The 18,599-nt window shown below is 32.2% G+C and overlaps 1 protein-coding gene across 1 annotated transcript; it reads left to right on the top strand.

Annotated features, from left to right (window-relative positions):
- Window positions 1-6,571: 6,571 nt before the first annotated feature.
- LOC11436753 (hydroxyproline O-galactosyltransferase HPGT1) lies at window positions 6,572-14,610 on the top strand. The gene is made up of 12 exons (XM_003610986.4): window positions 6,572-7,075; window positions 7,173-7,236; window positions 8,793-8,842; window positions 8,978-9,171; window positions 9,720-9,783; window positions 9,870-9,942; window positions 11,116-11,239; window positions 12,345-12,432; window positions 12,533-12,583; window positions 13,339-13,410; window positions 13,513-13,625; window positions 14,178-14,610. The coding sequence occupies exons 1-12, from the start codon at window positions 6,963-6,965 to the stop codon at window positions 14,198-14,200; spliced, it is 1,029 nt and encodes a 342-aa protein (XP_003611034.2). The 5' UTR covers window positions 6,572-6,962; the 3' UTR covers window positions 14,201-14,610.
- The last annotated feature ends 3,989 nt before the right edge of the window (window positions 14,611-18,599 follow it).

Here is an 18,599-nt window from a genome sequence, read left to right as displayed (position 1 = left end):
ATTTGTTTTGATTCAAATTATTATTATCATGTCATTGAACATGAGTTTTTATTATGTTGTTTATTGTTTATTCTTTACGTAATTTTCGCCTATAAATAATAATATTTGGTTTTTTGACTTCTTTTATCATTTCATCATCTTATTCTACTCACGGAGATCTATAATAATGAGAGACAATATTATATAATGTAATGTTCATTTTTTTTAAAATTGTTAACGAATGTTTTTCATCTCATAAAACCCGTGCGGCGCACGGGTTAGTAATCTAGTTTTTAATAAAACTAATTAATCGTGTGTATTTGGAAAATTCAAGTTTGTTAATTTTTTAACAAACTTTTGTTACTTATAACAATGGAAGCATGAAGCGTATAAATTCTATAAATAAGATTGTAACTATTGCAGTAATAGTCTCATAATTAGTTATTGTGGCCTATCTTGTAAATGTAACAAACTTTAGATTTTCTCTCAATATCTGTAACTATATATACTGATGTACTCTTGGTTCATAATTAATATTTTGAATAACATTTATTCACACCTAACATCCCTTTTTATAGTAACATCGTTGAAAAATTTAAGCGCAAATTAGAAGAACAGTTTTAATGGAAAAAATTGTTTGTTATGCGAGAGAGATCGAGTGTGTAAAAAATAGTTTGTTAGAGAGAGAGGATATCAATTCGTTGTTTTTTTTTTTGACAAAAATAAATTATATTCATTCATTCAAATTGATAGAGTATATCGATGTAATGCAAATTCACTAAAAATAAAAAGGATGAATTTGTGAACAGACTCACAACATCCATGTTAATAGCATAAAACGACAAAGTATAAATGCCTACACATATATGACTATATTTATGTCTTCGGAATAATCATGTCTTCGGATCTGCAACGTGGATGAAGTTAAAGTCGTTGATTGAATCTGCACTGGATCGAAGCTGATCTGACAATCTGAACCGAACAAATACCTGAAAGTAACAAAAAAGACAAACAATGTCGCACAAAGACAACGAACAAACCAACGTCGCATGAAGACGACAAAATCACAAAATAAAAAATGAAATATATATGAAAATCACTTATTTCAATAAAAGGGAAAAAGAAAAACAAGTTAGAAGGGTGATTTTGGGTCAAAAATTGACCCTAAATCACCTATCTTTGATGGATGAAGGAAATTAAACTAGGGTTTTGATGACGGCTCACAAGAGAGAAAGAGAAAAGAGATAGCAAATTATCAAATTTATATTTATTAAAACAATTATTATGATACTTGTTAGCAAAACTCTTATATTTGTTTGGGAGTATATTCTTTTTGTGGATTCTTTAAGCAATGTCCTTATGACACTTGTTAGCAAGACCCTTATTTTTTTTAAGAGCATCTACGATGACGAAGGAAACTCTAACTTGATTCTCTAAACACTAATAAATGGCTTTTACAAACAAAACAATTAAGTTTAAGCGATTAATAAGCTTTAAATTACAATTTGTATGGAAGAATTTGAGTTTAATTCTTATGTGTTCATTATCAAAATTTCCTTACCTTCTAGACGAATTTTTGATTATCACGATCCATTTACCATGGGAATCAAAGCGTGATTAGTAATTACTTAGAGACACCAAATTTTAAAAATTTCGGCACACACATACAAATGTTTCTTTTAAAAAATGGTTTAATGATCTTGAATGATATAACTAATTGATTTATCTTTAAAATCCCTTTATTGTTGTGTGTATCCAAATAATTTTACTTTGTTTACGTCTTTTTAAGACTATCTCCTAGAATGTTGTACCATCAAATACAATTTTATTAAATTAAATTGCTTTTAAGTTGCCACATCATTATTTTGTAACAAAAACATATTTTGCTAATACAAATATTATGCAACTTTTATAAAATTCACTTTTAATTATTATTTTAACCAGGAACTTTTAATATGAAGAAATAAACCAACTTTGAATTTGATGATCGATAGCTTATTTGAATTGCTTCAAATTCAGTTTTTATTTTTTAATGAAATAGTTTATTGATTAAAAATTCACCTTTTAAGATGAATATGTGAAGAATTTAGAGTTTCAACTTTAATCATTGCATATATAATATAAGAGATTAATTATAATAGACTGACAGTGTAAAATAAGTTTACATTGTCAACCAATTAAAATCATTCAATTAAACACCTCATCTTAAGTGGATCAAATAAAATCTTTATAATAAGGGGACTTCTATGGTACATCCGTAAATTACAGTGTAACGGTACTCTCACTTACAATTTTTATAAATTAACTATCATTTTTTATGAAGAAAATAAGTGTTTGTTGACATATATATTTTAGAAAACATCATTTTATATGAAAAAAACATCATTTCATTTTTTATAAAAATCATACTAATTTTTTCACATTTTATTGTAAAAAATACTCAAAATTCTCTATTATGAGTAATAAGAATTCAGAAAAATCAAATTTTATTGCGTTGATGTTTTTGGTAAATAAGATTTAGTTATTATAATTATAGGTGATAGAAAATAATTTTTTCCTAAAAATAACTCATTTAACTATTAATTTAAGAATTTGGTGTACCAATACACTCAAATTATTGAGTCTACCATAGAACTTGCCTTATAATAAATGTCACATCTCCACAGAGAAACTCAGTCAAACAGGAAGAACGCGAGAGAAAAAACAACTTGAAAGCCTGGCAGGCGAAACATGCTGCCTAAACACAAGAAATACTAGAGAGGAAGCTAAATTTTTAAGTTAGTATATGTAATTTCCCTCATTATGTTTGAGATTATTGCAAAATGCCCACAGTGGTTATTGGTTGATGTGCTATTTAACCTGAGTTTTAAAAAAGAAATAATTACCCCACTTAACTTTGCTAATATGCAAGAAAGAAAAAAAACCTCGAACGTTTTCAATGCTCAAAGAAACCACATCAATCTTTTAAATGATTATTAATAGAAACTGTGTTGTACTTTTCCTCATCACTTCAAATCCTGCAAAACAAGAGAAACTATTGCAGGATAAAAGAGGCTAAAAATCAGAATGATTCTGGCATTGAGCATTGAACAAAGACTCTATTACAACATGAACATTAGAATGCATCAAAGGTAGGAAAAGGTTAGGTCTGGCGAGACAGGATAGTATGTGTAATGCAGATTGAAAATCAAGAAATCAAATGCTAAAAATAAGAAACTGAATATAATGCATTTATTATAAAGATTTTATTTGATTTTTATTTTTTTTAACACAAGACGAGGTGTTTAATTGGATGATTTTAATTGATCGACAATGTAAATTTATTTTACACTGTCAGTCTATTCTAATTAATTTCATAATATAATGTCTCCAATGACTAGGCATGACAATGGGGCGGAGGTGGGGACGAGTTTTACATTCTCCGTCCTCATATCCGATTCTTATATACTTATCTGTTACCCTACCCATATCCAACGGGAATGAGAAATTGAACTTCATCTCCGTTCCTGACGGGTCCGTTCGGGTATCCCCGCCCCCGCATTGAATAATTTTTTAATAAAAAATTAGATGTTTTTTCGCAACCCCTAGAGAAATGTTGTAGTGCATTATCCAACAATATGCTCACTTTAATATTTGTTAGACCGATTAATTTAGTTGCTCCTTTAAATATCAATTGTAGTTTTTATGACACAACAATTATCAAACAAAATAACATGACATATCAATATAAAGTAATTTTCTGCATACGGGACGAGTTTGGGTATTGGTTCAGGATGGGTACATATATACCCGTTATTTATCCCATACCCGTGTTTTGAAATTGGGAAAAATTCAAACCCATACCCAAACTCAATCAAAATGGGGAAAATCCGTCAAATTGAATTTGACTCAGATGGATAACAACGGTTATGAATTTTTTTGCCATGCCTACCAACGATGGAACTAAGCTCGCTGTATGATTCAACCATTTATTTACTACCCACGCAAACGCAGCTACATCACTACTATTATTCCAATAAAAAAACAAACTAAACTCACTTAGATATTTCTATCAGAAATGCTCTTAAGGCGTGAATTTTTAATCATTTTGTTTATAGGCAATGTATTTTCAATTTAGATTTTTTTTTAAAAAACAGATTCGATTATATTTCATAGATATACATATTTTTTGAGAAAATTTAGAGACATACATATAAAAAACGACGTAGTAATAAGATGTTATTGGATATATCCCCTAAAAAATATATGATTCGATACATGTGTTATTTTATTTTTATACATTTTCTTATATAGATTATGAGGGTTGTTTCTACGAATTCGGAGGCAAGGCTCTGTAAGTGAAAAGAGGTCCGTAATAAAATAATATTTTTTTTTTAAAGAACAATGTTCTATTTAAATTTTTTAAAAAATAAATACAAAGTGTCGTATATATGCGATGCATCCAAATGTGAAAATCACTACTGTATACATGAGGAACCTCAAACCACCCTCCCTAAAAAACGTCGCCTAACACCAAAAGTAAGAGTGCTCAATTCTAATAGGCCTAAAACAAGACAACATAAGAGGAAAAGGAAATCAAATTGGGGAAGAAGAAAAGGAAAGTCTGATGGAGTGATGGTGATGGAACACGTGGTATCAAAGAGAAAGAGAATAATGATTTTTTTTAGTGGGGTAGTACTTAGTAGCACTATTGGACTATAATTTTTTTTTTTTCTGACGGCTAACTCCATTTGAGCTCTTTGCACACCCCAAGGTCCGGCCCCGTAGATTATGACAAATTATGCGGTAAACCACATTGAGAGGTTGTTCACAATAGACTCATACTTATAAACCACTCAAAACTCTAACCGACTAATGACAGTGTGTGTATAAATTCACGAGGATCCTCGTTTTTACAACTATGATAGTGATTTGATCGGTGCAGATTTATGAAAATCAACAAAAAGTGAAAAAGTTTGATTTTATGTCACGACAAACGAACACGGTAGCCCTCTAGTGAAGGCGACCATTTTTTATGCTAGTCGCCATTTTTTTAGTCTTAAATGTAATTTTGATAATTTATTTTTAATTCAATTTAATTCTTTTTTATGATTTTGTGTGTTTGCCCAAATATATTTATTTGAATTTGTGTCTAAGCCGTATATCTTCTAACCAATATCCATAGTAAAAGGAGTCCTGTAAGCATAGCTCAGTTGGTAGGACAATGTATTATTATATGCAGGGGCCGGAGTTCGAACCCCAGACACCCCACTTATTCATCTTATATGGTGAATTCTAGCAATTAAGCTACCTAACAAAAAAAAAAAAAAAGGAGAAATCACACTCACGCTTAAATGTGACTTTAAGATAAGCACACTCAAGATTCAAACCAAAACAACTGTTGAATCACAAGGGGAGCTTGGGGGACCGTCCATATCGAGGTTAGAACAATCATTCAAGTAATAGAGAAACTACACTCTTACTCAAAACCTTAAGGCAATAAGTTTATGGGTTCTCTTACTTACAAGATGTTCAACTTTTACTTCTCTATCCAATGTAGGACATATAACTCACACTTAGATAACAACAACATCAATCTAAATGAGTTGTGTTGTTTTTTTGTTGTTGCTACATACAGTTTTTTTAGGGGCGTGTATTATATTATATATGTTTTTCTCATTGCATGATATATGCTACATGACATAGAAAATATTTTTCACACGATATATTATACCTTTTTCGAGGGGACGATCATTATACTTACTGAGTAAGATGACTTGACAATCAATTATTATATTTTTTTTCTCTAAAAAAAAATCAATTATAATATTTTTTAAAATAATCAATTATTAATTGAATCCCTAAAAAAACAATTATCAATTGAATGCATAAAATATTTATATATAGACACTCATTAATTTTTATTGACCAAAAAAAATAATTATTGACCAAATTTATAAAAAGGTAATTACTAATATAAATTCTCTTCCTCTAAAAAACCAACACAAATATTCTTTGCGACTTGAAACTATTTTTACATATCCAAAACAACAAATGATCAATATTCTACGGAAAGTAGATGTTGACTAAATTTATTTGATTAGAGAGAGATTAACTTAGTTGGTATGAATAATATATAATAATAGAAGGTCTGGGGTTCAAACCCGGTCATCACAAAAAAAAAAAAATCAAATTCAAATATTTATTTACATACTAATTGAAATTTTTTAATTAAGTTGAATCTCTATGGTTCCGTGAGTCGGTAGGACAATGCATTATTATATGAAAAAAAATAAAAATTGAATCTCTATGTTAATCAAGATCCGAAACATAATTTAAGATTAATTTTGTTTTATAATGATACTTACGGTAACAAATTAGCTTTTAAATTTGTCAAAAAAAAAAAAAAAAGCTTTTAAGTATATCCTCAAATCGACAACGAAAATTAACTTACACAGCCACATTTTACCGATTAAACTAATCTTCATTGGGACACCATTGCCTTTTGACAAGTTAACCACACCAGCATCACTTTTTATTATTATTATTATTTTTTTTTAGCAAACACAGGGACTTGGACTATATCTAGAGATTATACTGTGACACTTAAATGACAATGAAAATGAACTAATCACCTCTGGTGAATAACTCCTTCCATTTTCACCCAAAGTTTTGGCTCATTCGTCCTTGATTATTGAATTGAATATTTAATTTCCCTCATTCCCGTCCCTCGTTATTTATTGGCCCAGTGTTTCTCCCTCTCAACTTCAATTGAAACTTCAAATCGAAACCGAAAAAGTAGATTACGTGAACCTTGAAAAAAAACGGTTATTACGTCGTCTTCATAGCTCAAACTCCCAAACACAGTTTACCTTTGCCTCTCAAACATCGATTTCGTCCTTTAAAACTCTGTGGATCTGAAAATCAGTGTGAATTGATTCTGAAATCGATAATTTTGTGATACATTATTATATATTGTCGAAGAAGAAGAAGAAGAAAAAGAAATGCGTAGCCGGGGATCACAAAACCGGCTAAATGGTAACTCATTTGGATCTCGAGTTTCTGCTCTCATCTTTTCCATGATTGCTACCATGGCCACTATTTATGTTGCCGGCCGGTTAGTTACTTCTCTGAGTTCTTCTTCATTACTCTCTCTTGTGAACTTCTCTTTCGGGGTTATTAATTATCATCATCGTATGTCATGGCATTTGCAGACTATGGCAGGATGCAGAGAGTAGGGTGTATTTAATAGAACAGCTTGAAAAAAGAACTTCTCAGGTATAATGTTTGTTTTCTTCATTGTAGCAGTTGTAATCTGTTCAGTGGCGGATCTTGCTCAAAATGTTAGGGGGAGCCGTAAATACTACCTAAAATATTATAATTGAAATTTATTAGAGGCATATATAATTTTATAAAAAATCAAAATAATATTAACACAAAACAAAATAAAAATATGTATACAAGGGATGAGTACTAACAAGTTCCCACCGTCGTAGCAGCCAGCAAGCCACTATGTAATGTATTTTTTATTAAAAAAAAACATGGATGAGTAATATTATTGAATGATAACTATCAGATTTTGTTTTGAAGTAATGAAAAAAAAAACACACACAGAGAACCCACAACCACAACACAACACTACATTTGTGCTTTTTGCAGGTAGATAGAAGCATCGTCTTCTTCACCTCCTTTTCTCCAAACACTCAATTTGATTCTTTGAATATGCAAAAGGTTCAATTTGATTCTCTTACTCAAGTCGCAATTGTGACTGCTGCAAACTAAATCGCAATCCCGACACCCGTAACTGATACGATAACGAAAGAGAGAAGCCACGAGAGCTTAAGGACGGAAAGGAATTGAAATTGGAATCTGCGGCGATCGGAAATTTGAGATCGGCGGCGGAAGGAATTGGTGTGGACGGTTTAGGAAGTAAAGTTGTGGGGTGCCGTGAGAGAGAAGATGCTCACAATCACAGGGTGAGCACTGCAGTTGGAGTATATATAAAAAAAAAAAAAAAAAGTGGGGGGTGCCGCAGCTCCCTTCCGCTCCCGAGAAGATCCGCCGCTGAATCTGTTAGCATCGATGCTTCATATTAAAGCGTGTCTGATGTCTAACATCTGTAGTTAGTTATATTCAAATACTTATATTTTCTTAAATTATTATTGGTGTCTTCGTGTTAGTATCAATGTTGTGTCCATTGTCCGTTGAGTGTGTATGTGTGAGTGCTTCACAGGCCGTACTCATATGTTACATAGCATATATGTATGTGTTTTGACATTGATGCTATAAATGATTTTCTGATTTTGACATCAAAATTGATCCGGAGTGAACCTTGATCTACGACCTGAGAGACGGTTTTGAGGATGAAGACAGAAGCAGCTCCTCAGAGGGGTGTGTGTGTGTGTGCCTAGAAAGTACTCTGACGATGTAGTCAATGATTATCCGAGAGCGTTAGGTTTTAGGATTTAGAGAATGTATACCTTAACCTGAGTCTTGAGTTAGCTGTTATAGGGAGAACTTTAGGGTTTCTCAGATGACAGATGATGATGTGATCATCATTATACGACCCTAATTGCGGTTCCGCTTGGATGTGCCTCTAGGGAATCTCTATAGCATGGTCTGTAGCGACCTGTTCCTTTGGTGGATTGGGTTTGGCCCAGTCTGGAACAAAAACTACGATATTGAATATGGCGTCCTTTTGTTTTTGTTAATGGCATATCATGTTTTGTAAATTTCTGTATTCATGAGTGCAATTGCCTGTGTTTTTATTTCTTTTTAATTTTAAGTTATCGTCATAGGATATCAATGAAGCAGTATAGTTCATCCGATTTCAGGGTCAATCTGCCATATCTGTTGATGATACATTGAAAATCATAACCTGCAGGTAATTTTTCTTATAGGCGTGTTATTGTCAATTTAACTTTGGTTACTGAATTCAAATTTAAACATAGCAGCCAAATAATTTGCTTGCTATGTTTAACATCTACCTGAGGCTATTATAACATAACCATATTTTCAGGGAACAACAAAAGAAGTTGTCTGCCCTAGAGATGGAGTTATCTGCAGCTAGAAAGGAAGGATTTGTTCCAAAGCAACTGTCAGTGAACAATGAGAAGCAACCTACAAAAAAGATTCTTTCGGTTATTGGAGTAATGACAACCTTTGGTAGAAAAAAGAACAGAGATGCAATCCGTAAGGCATGGATGCCAACAGGTACATTTTTTATTGGTTTGGTTTCATTTAGGAAGATCAATGCATTTTAGAATTCTCAGTTTTATTCAGTGGAAGCCTTGTTATGTGCACAAAGATTTCAGGGTAGGCTTAGGTTTTGTAGTTTGGTTTTAGCTCACTGAGATTATTAGCTCGTAGCTACTAGTAAAAATTCATGACTGTCAGGTTTGGTTTTTTTCAGTTTTATCATTTCCAATTTTGTACCTGAACGAAATATGACTAATAAGTTATAACTGGGTTTAGGATGCATTCCTTGACAGCTAGGTGTAGATCACTTCTCAGTTTCAAACTATTCACTATTCTCTAACAACCTTTATTACTCATTTCTGTGATTTATAGTTTATTTTGATTTAAAAGTTTCTGTGTTTTATAATTTATTTTGGGTTATAAATGTAAGCATGATTAGCCATATCTTCGTAATAAATCACACTATTTGTTATTTGAAATTCTACAAATTTCAAATCTAGCTTCTGTATTTTAGTCTTTTTGTGTAAGCATTTTCTGAACATATTGCTGCCCTATCTCTGCAGGTGCATCTATAAAAAATCTTGCAGAACAGAAAGGCATCATTGTGAGATTTGTAATAGGAAGAAGGTATAGTTTTGGAGGTTCAAATTAAAATTTATTAAATGATCTGCTTCTTGCTTTTTTTTATTTGACTGGCAATGTCTTCTATACAGTGCAAATCGTGGAGACAGTTTGGACAAAGAGATTGAAACAGAAAATAGTCAGACCAATGACTTCATCATTCTTGTATGTTGACTTCTATATTAATAGTTTTGATGCAATTTTTTTTGATAAGTTGTAAAATAAAATATAATAACTTCTTCTATGGATGATAATTGTATTTAAGATGATTTTCATTGTAAAAAAGTCTTGGTGTAATAGAATTATGGTTTTCAAACTTCAGTTTTTCTGAGAAGACCTGTAGAAGCAACGGTAAGGAGAGTAGACTAGATATAGAACAGCCCGATAGTTAGAGTAGAGGTGAGGGGAAAACCAGGAGAACTGTAAGTTAAACCCTTGGGTTTTGGATTTAAATTGTCAGTCATGAATCATTACATACAATCCAAAACAAGATATCATATTGTTGTTTGATTCATTTAGTTGACCTTATGTAGCCAATAGTTGTAATTTCCCCTTGTTTCTGGACTGGTTGATATTTGGATGCATGGCATGTAGTTTTATACACATAATTAATGAGGAGTGCTAGGAATACTCTTTTTCCAATACTTACTCTAACACTCACTCTCTTATTGGAAGAAATGAACATGAGTCCTACTACTTTATGTGGGTGCCATCTTCAAAGTGTGGAACCCACATAGATTTCACCCAATAAAAGAATGAGTGTTTCCAAGAGTGTTCTTAGCACTCCTGACTCCTCTAATTTAACATACGCAACAAGCTGGTAGGTCCATCACACAAGTATATAGGATGAAAGGGGAGGAAGAAACTGAAGGAATAGGCGGGGGAGGTAGTGGACCCGGTGAGGGTGAGAAGGAAAAAAAGAGGACGGAGTGGGAAATAACCGGGATGACAGCTGGCATCATGTGAGTGGAGAGGAGGATGTGAGGATCATGCAAAATGAGGAGAGAGAGGGTTATATGGGAAGGAGTTGTAACTGAATGAGGGTTTCTTACATTTGAAGGAAGTGGGTAGGCCAGATTGTGTGAAGAAAGGTTTCTTCCTCAGGAAAGGGGTAACACTAGGTCTCGGTATTTTCTATTTTTCTTCATTGCTGTAAGGAGTTCACATCATCCATAACCATAATCGGTTTATTTCACAGTTGCTGCCACTGTTTGTATATTGGAATTTATCCCTTGTTTAAATTGATCCAGTTATGATACAATTCAGTTTTTTCTTCGTTCTTGAGTTCTATCACAAGCTAATATCCTAGCATCATTAGCTTTATTATTTTCTTCACAGGATGATCAAGTAGAGGCAGTTGAAGAGAGTGCAAAAAAGACAAAGTCGTTCTTCATTTATGCTGTGGACAACTGGGATGCTGAGTTTTATGCTAAGGTCAATGATGATGTCTATGTTAATCTTGGTATGTGGTTCTTGAATACTTTTTTTGATGAAAATGATATTGCATCTCTAGTTATATATGAACAGAAGGTTTGTTTCTTCATGAAACAGAGTTTAAGAATTAGAAGAAATCATATACAAGATTCCACAGTTTGCAGTTTAGTTTCAGGGACTGAAGAATGTACCATTAGTGAAAAATAACAAGGGAAATTATCAGTACTGATCACTCACGGAAGAGCTAGAATTTCTTGACAAGCCCCTCCCCCAAATTAGATAAATTTATTGAATTCCTAGAAAACTGAAAATCAGAAGTGATGGCATTTGATCAAAGCCAATAGGATTAATGGTCAAGAAGATTATCCGTACGTAGTAGGGTTCATATATACAAGTCCTTTTCCAGTTCTAGTTGTTAATTCACTGGACTACTTTTGCTGTGTCACATTGTCATTATGCAAATGCAACTTCAGATAGACAATTTTCTTCCAAGGATTTTTAGGAGTGTTTCAAAATCTAGAAAGCTATACCGCCTGTCGAATAAAATTATATCTGACGTTTGAGGTAAAAGTATACAATCCAAGGCACAATCTGTCGCTTAAGTTTATTATCTAAGGGCCACATCAAAATGTGATCTCGGCCTTTATGCCATATATTGGATCAAGTTCTTATCAAGCTTAAAGCTATAGATTAAAGCCAGAGTGCAAACCTTTCTAAGTGCAAATTTTTCTGTCTATGGTTACCATCCCAAACTCCATATTGATCTTACTTAGATTCAACAACCTTGGTCCTTGCCAAGGCAGGATGCTTGCCCACCTGGCCAACAAGCCGACTATGAAAAGTTCACTGTTGTCATAGACAATTTATTTGTTTGATTGTTGACCCAGAGTATCTAAAAATTTCTAACAGGCGTTTAGGGAAACTGGGAAATGAAATCTGCTTGCCCGCTTGTGATCCAACTAGCTTGATAACACTTTTAGAAGGGCTAATTTATCAGTATTTTAGTTTGCTAAGAGTTATGATATAGGCTTTACTAGGACTGTTTCCAACATTGTTATTGTTTGCTGATGTCATACTGGAACCGGAAGGATGTGTCATGTGTCACTGATTGTACGACTTAATTTATTCTGCAGATGCCTTTGGAGGAGTGATAACTTCTCATTTGGAAAAACCCCGTGTATATATTGGTTGTATGAAATCGGGTGAAGTTTTCTCTGACCCGTGAGTATTGTAAAAATGCTTCCATGTTTCATTTGACTAATGACAATTGTTTGTTTTGGTATTAATTTCCCCCTTTTCTCATTTTGTTTAAATCTTATAGGACACATAAATGGCATGAGCCAGACTGGTGGAAATTTGGTGATGGAAAATCGTGAGTAATACAGACTCAATTGTCATTTTCTTTTTGGAAAATACCATTAACCTTGGTTACAGGAATCAATAGTAGAGGTTTTATTGGAAGTAGCTACTGAATACTGTGATTTTCAAGAATTTTTTCCAATTTTTTATTCTATAACCAGTGTCTTAAAGACACCGATTACCAACACCCATTTTTCTGACAACTGTTAACAAAGGGCACTTGTTAGGGTTTTCAAAATTAAGTCCGTGTTAGTAAGTGTAGTTTTTTTTTTTTTTTTAAATTATCAAGATTAGTTGACAGGACTTTTGCTTATGGTGGAGCATTGATAATAAAGCTAAAACTGTCCTTTTCTATGATACTACCATAGCCATTTTTTTATTTGAGAAGAATTGCCAAATTATTTTTAATTTAGCGCGCCAGTCTATATGATACCATCTCTCAAAATTCATCTTTAGGAAAATTACTCGATCTACTGATAGTTTGAGTTTAATTCCTTATCAAAAGATGTTTCATTCACATGGTATGAATTTTTTCATGAGCTTGAGCAGCAATAGAATTTTGATATAATGATTAATAAATTTGATTTGTTTTCTGAATAAAAAGTCAGTTTTCCTAAATATTGGTCCATTTTTTGCTCAACTTTTTCTTACACGCTAAAATTACTCTCCAGATCATGGTGCCATACTGCTATATCCATAATTTTGCTTCTCTCCATCTGGCCTTTCTATGACAGCATTCATATATTAGTGTTTGTCTGATATGTATAGGTACTTTCGACATGCTTCAGGTGAGGTCTATGCCATTTCAAAAGCATTGGCTCAGTTTATTTCAATAAATAGGTATAGTATTGTGTCCTTTTTTTCCTGTGGTTTTTCTATTTGTTTTGAAATTGTGTTAAAAATGGTTGTAATACCTAATAAAATTATATGTTTGCTCCACAGATTTATTCTTCGTACATATGCACATGATGATGTAAGCACCGGATCATGGTTTATTGGGCTGGACGTGATGCACATTGATGAAAATAAGTTTTGCTGCTCATCCTGGTCCACAGGTCTCTTTCTTTCCATCCCCTCACAATCACATACACATGTTTGGAATTTACTATATGATTAGGTGTTAGGATCTTATCCGTCCAATTTAAAGTTAAGACATATGATAGTTTTTTGGTAGCAAAAGATAAACCAAGACATTTGATATGAGAAGAAAATATTTGATATTTTGTATTGTATTTTCATTAAATATAGAAGTTTCATATTGTTTTTAATTTAATTTTTGTTTCAAAAAAGTTTATATAGAAACTGAAAAATTGTTGTTTTTAGTACAAGTAATAAAAAAATTGCATTTTATCCTTTTTAATAAAATTGCAATCCTTAACATATTCTCAAATTACACACGTCCTTGTTTTTATGGGATATCACTATTATTACAAATTTGCGATTGGACTTTTTAAATCAGATTGTTTTAAATGAATTCAGTTTAAGTAAGCTAAGGCTGACATGATCACAACAATTAAACAAATGGTGATTAGCTTTTGCCGTTTCCACAGTTCCATTGAAATTAATTAAATCGGTCGTGTTATATATGTTTTCTTCCCATCTTTCAGGGGCAATTTGTGCATCCGTATGACAACTTGTCAGTTGTCACCAACAATTTGAGTGATATATGAAGGATGTATAGGAAACAGAAAACTGTTATTTGGACCATCGTCGTTTTTGCTTCAGGTGATTTTCCTCCCCCATACAACTTTAGAGCCAGACGTTATTCTTCAAGTTGAAGACCAGAAACTGTTTGTTATGAGCTCTGCCTTTGTGACAATAGATAGTTAGATACTCACATACATACTTTTTGGGATTGTTCAAAGATTTTGAGAAACTGACACCGTGTTTGTCTGATAGAACTGATCCTTCCCCCATTGAATCATGTAATATAAATTGCTCTCGGCCATTAAACTAACATTTTCCCCATGAGATTATTAAAGTATTTGTTAGAATAACTTCAAAAAAATTACTACTAGAGTTGAGATTTCTGTTGTGAAAGAGAAGAGTTGAGATTTTCATGTTGAATTCATTCTTCATTTTAGATTGGCTATTCTTAGGCAATCTATGTTGTAGGGTACGATGCAGCTCCCCCTTTTTTATAGACAAATTTTTATAAACCCTTTTGTCACAAGGAAAATTGCTTTTTTGACATTGAATACTTCTTGTTGACACAACTAAATGACCAAATTACCCCAGCGGTAGTTAACTGCCGTTGACATATGCGCCGACAGTTAATTGCCGTTGGCTCCTCCAGAGGCAGCTAACTGCCTCTAGCTTTGCTGCTTTTTATTATGATTTTATGCGTTTCGGTCGAAAAATCAAAATAAATCGAAATTTATTCAGAATTTCTTCGGTGAATAGCAAAATGATATCAGTTGAAGTTGGTCTTTTCGAAGTTGTTTACATGCAGGATCAATTATAAATTTGCTCATCTTCTTATATATTAAAGTTAACAAGTAAGCCTTAATTTTAACCTAAACCCTATTGCATAATTTTACTGTTTTAACCCTAATGTTTACACCTAATCTCCTATTTTCATGAACATTCCTAATGCTCTCTCCTAATCTTCTTATATATTAAAGTTAACATGTAAGTCCTAATTTTAACCTAAACCCTATTGCATAATTTTACTGTTTTAACCCTAATGTTCACACCTAATCTCCTATCTTCTTATATATTAAAGTTAACAAGTAAGCCCTAATTTTAACCTAAACCCTATTGCATAATTTTACTGTTTTAACCCTAATGTTTACACCTAATCTCCTATTTTCATGAACATTCCTAATGCTCTCTCATAATCTTCTTATATATTAAAGTTAACATGTAAGTCCTAATTTTAACTTAAACCCTATTGCATAATTTTACTGTTTTAACCCTAATGTTCACACCTAATCTCCTATTTTCATGAACATTCCTAATGCTCTCTCCTAATCTTCTTATATATTAAAGTTAACAAGTAAGCCCTAATTTTAACCTAAACCCTATTGCATAATTTTACTGTTTTAACCCTAATGTTCACACCTAATCTCCTATTTTCATGAACATTCCTAATGCTCTCTCCTAATCTTCTTATATATTAAAGTTAACATGTAAGCCCTAATTTTAACCTAAACCCTATTGCATAATTTTACTGTTTTAACCCTAATGTTCACACCTAATCTCCTATTTTCATGAACAATCTTCTTATATATTAAAGTTAACATGTAAGCCCTAATTTAAACCTAAACCCTATTGCATAATTTTACTGTTTTAACCCTAATGTTCACACCTAATCTCCTATTTTCATGAACAATCCTAATGCTCTCTCCTAATCTTCTTATATATTAAAGTTAACATGTAAGCCCTAATTTTAACCTAAACCCTATTGCATAATTTTACTGTTTTAACCCTAATGTTCACACCTAATCTCCTATTTTCATGAACAATCTTCTTATATATTAAAGTTAACATGTAAGCCCTAATTTAAACCTAAACCCTATTGCATAATTTTACTGTTTTAACCCTAATGTTCACACCTAATCTCCTATTTTCATGAACAATCCTAATGCTCTCTCCTAATCTTCTTATATATTAAAGTTAACAAGTAAGCCCTAATTTTAACCTAAATCCTATTGCATAATTTTACTGTTTTAACCCTAATGTTCACACCTAATCTCCTATTTTCATGAACAATCTTCTTATATATTAAAGTTAACATGTAAGCCCTAATTTTAACCTAAACCCTATTGCATAATTTTACTGTTTTAACCCTAATGTTCACACCTAATCTCCTATTTTCATGAACAATCATAATGCTCTCTCCTAATCTTCTTATATATTAAAGTTAACAAGTAAGCCCTAATTTTAACCTAAACCCTATTGCATAATTTTACTGTTTTAACCCTAATGTTCACACCTAATCTCCTATTTTCATGAACAATCCTATTGCTCTCACCTAATCTTCTTATATATTAAAGGTAACCCGTAAGCCCTAATTTTAACCTAAATCCTATTGCATAATTTTACCGTTTTAACCCTAATGCTCACACCTAATCTTATATTTTCATGAACAACCCTAATGCTCACACCTAATCTTATATTTTCATGAGCCCTAATTTTAACCTAAACCCTGTTGCATAATTTTACCGTTTTAACCCTAATGCTCACACCTAATCTTTTATTTTCATGAACAACCCTAATGCTCACACCTAATCTCATATTTTCATGAGCCCTAATTTTAACCTAAACCCTGTTGCATAATTTTACCGTTTTAACCCTAATGCTCACACCTAATCTTCTATTTTCATGAACAACGCTAATGCTCACACCTAATCTCCTATTTTCATGAACAAAGCAAATCGGCATCGCTTTATTTCCCCTATTTCTTCAAAATAAATCGCCCTATTTCTTCAACAAAACAAATCGCCCTATTGGAATAAAAGGGTTTTGAAAGATTATAGCAACATTTTTTTTGTTAATATTACACTTTTCATCCAAATTAGAACTGAACTCTCTTTGTTAAATATTTACCACAAAATGCACCTGAATTTTGCAATCTATATAAACAGGTGGAAGAAACATTTCAACAAACAGTTAAAGGGTATCATTTACGGTAAAGGCCAAATATTCGATAAAAGGAAAATTATTTAAATAAAACATTTTACATGTTGAGGTTAAGAATGAACTATTTTTAGGTACATAATATAACATTAACATATAATTTTTACAAAAGAATGAAGTAACATTTTTTCAAAAAAAAGAAGAAAAATATGAAGTAACATACCAATAATATAATATTGACATATAATTTTAACAAAAGAATGAAGTAACACGATTGATAAAAATTAATATTTTTTTGGTGAATAAGCGTGGTGTCTGAGGTTCGAATTCCAACATCTGCATATATTTGGGACCACATATTTCATTCTCTTTGATATGCATTGAGATTTGTTTTTGTCTACTATATCTACAATGTATATGACCCGTGCGGCAGCACGGGTGGAAAGTCTAGTTAGTGATTAATATCACTTAGTTTACTCCTCCCTCTGTTCCTCTATATGTGTGTTTTAGGTCAACTCACTGCAACCAAGGCAAAGGTCAAACAATCTTTTATTTCCTTATTTACCCTTATTTAATCCATAATAACAACACATGTATTTGTTTAACTTGCAGCCCATGTTAAACGCCAGATGGAACGGAACAATAATATTAAGCCTCTTTTTTTTTGTTGAAAACAAACTTTTTGTTTTGTTAATACCGAGCCAATCTTAAGCCAATAGTTCTCTAGAAAGCATCTGTGGCCTTTGTAAAACGGAATGGCACTGGAATTCATGAATTAATTTAGCATAGCATAATGGAGTATACAATTAATGTGTAGGTAGTGGTAATTGAGAGGTTAGGGGTATATTTGACTAATTGTATCCATAAAGTGTTAAAGTGACAGATAAATAGGAATAATTTTTTTTTTTTTTTCCAACGGAGGGAGTATCTAATATGAGTTTAGAACTTCAAAGTGAATCGCTCATTTTACAAGAGCCCAATAGGCCAACACTTTATGAATGTTCTAGTAAGTTTAGAAAATTCAAACCAACTTCATTGTGCTCCCTTCCCTTCGGCGTACTCTATACGGAATGAGTTCATCTTTGCTCCATTTTTGTTTGCTTCATTTACTCTTTTTAGTTTACAGATGTGTGACATGTGGTAAAATCAAATCTAAAGGCTGAGATTAAAAGACATCATCACATGCTTTCTTCACTCTTGGTCACCTGATCCCTTTCTCCTCCACCTCCTTCATTCCCCTTTCAATTTTCCAGTTTCATTGCAAAATCCATAACCATAATTTTGACGAGATTAATCATAACGTAGGATCTTTCTAAAATTGAAGAACAAATTAATTAATTAAAATTAGAATCACAACAAAGGGATTGAATGAATTTTAAATTGACAATCCTCTTAATCCTTTAGGTTAAAAAAACGAGTCTTAAGGGATGAAAAACAACACCTTTGAA

This window comes from Medicago truncatula, chromosome 5 (assembly GCF_003473485.1).
Source record: "Medicago truncatula cultivar Jemalong A17 chromosome 5, MtrunA17r5.0-ANR, whole genome shotgun sequence".
Classification (NCBI taxonomy): Eukaryota; Viridiplantae; Streptophyta; class Magnoliopsida; order Fabales; family Fabaceae; genus Medicago; species Medicago truncatula.
The sequence above is the reverse complement of the archived record's forward strand: the minus strand, read 5'-3'. Positions and strand labels throughout refer to the sequence as shown.

Coding starts and splice junctions, on each gene's coding strand:
- LOC11436753 (XM_003610986.4), top strand. CDS start 6,963: ATGCGTAGCCGGGGATCACAAAACCGGCTAAATGGTAACTCATTTGGA. Junction 12,584..13,338: donor AAATTTGGTGATGGAAAATC/GTGAGTAATACA, acceptor TGATATGTATAG/GTACTTTCGACATGCTTCAG. Junction 13,411..13,512: donor CAGTTTATTTCAATAAATAG/GTATAGTATTGT, acceptor TTTGCTCCACAG/ATTTATTCTTCGTACATATG.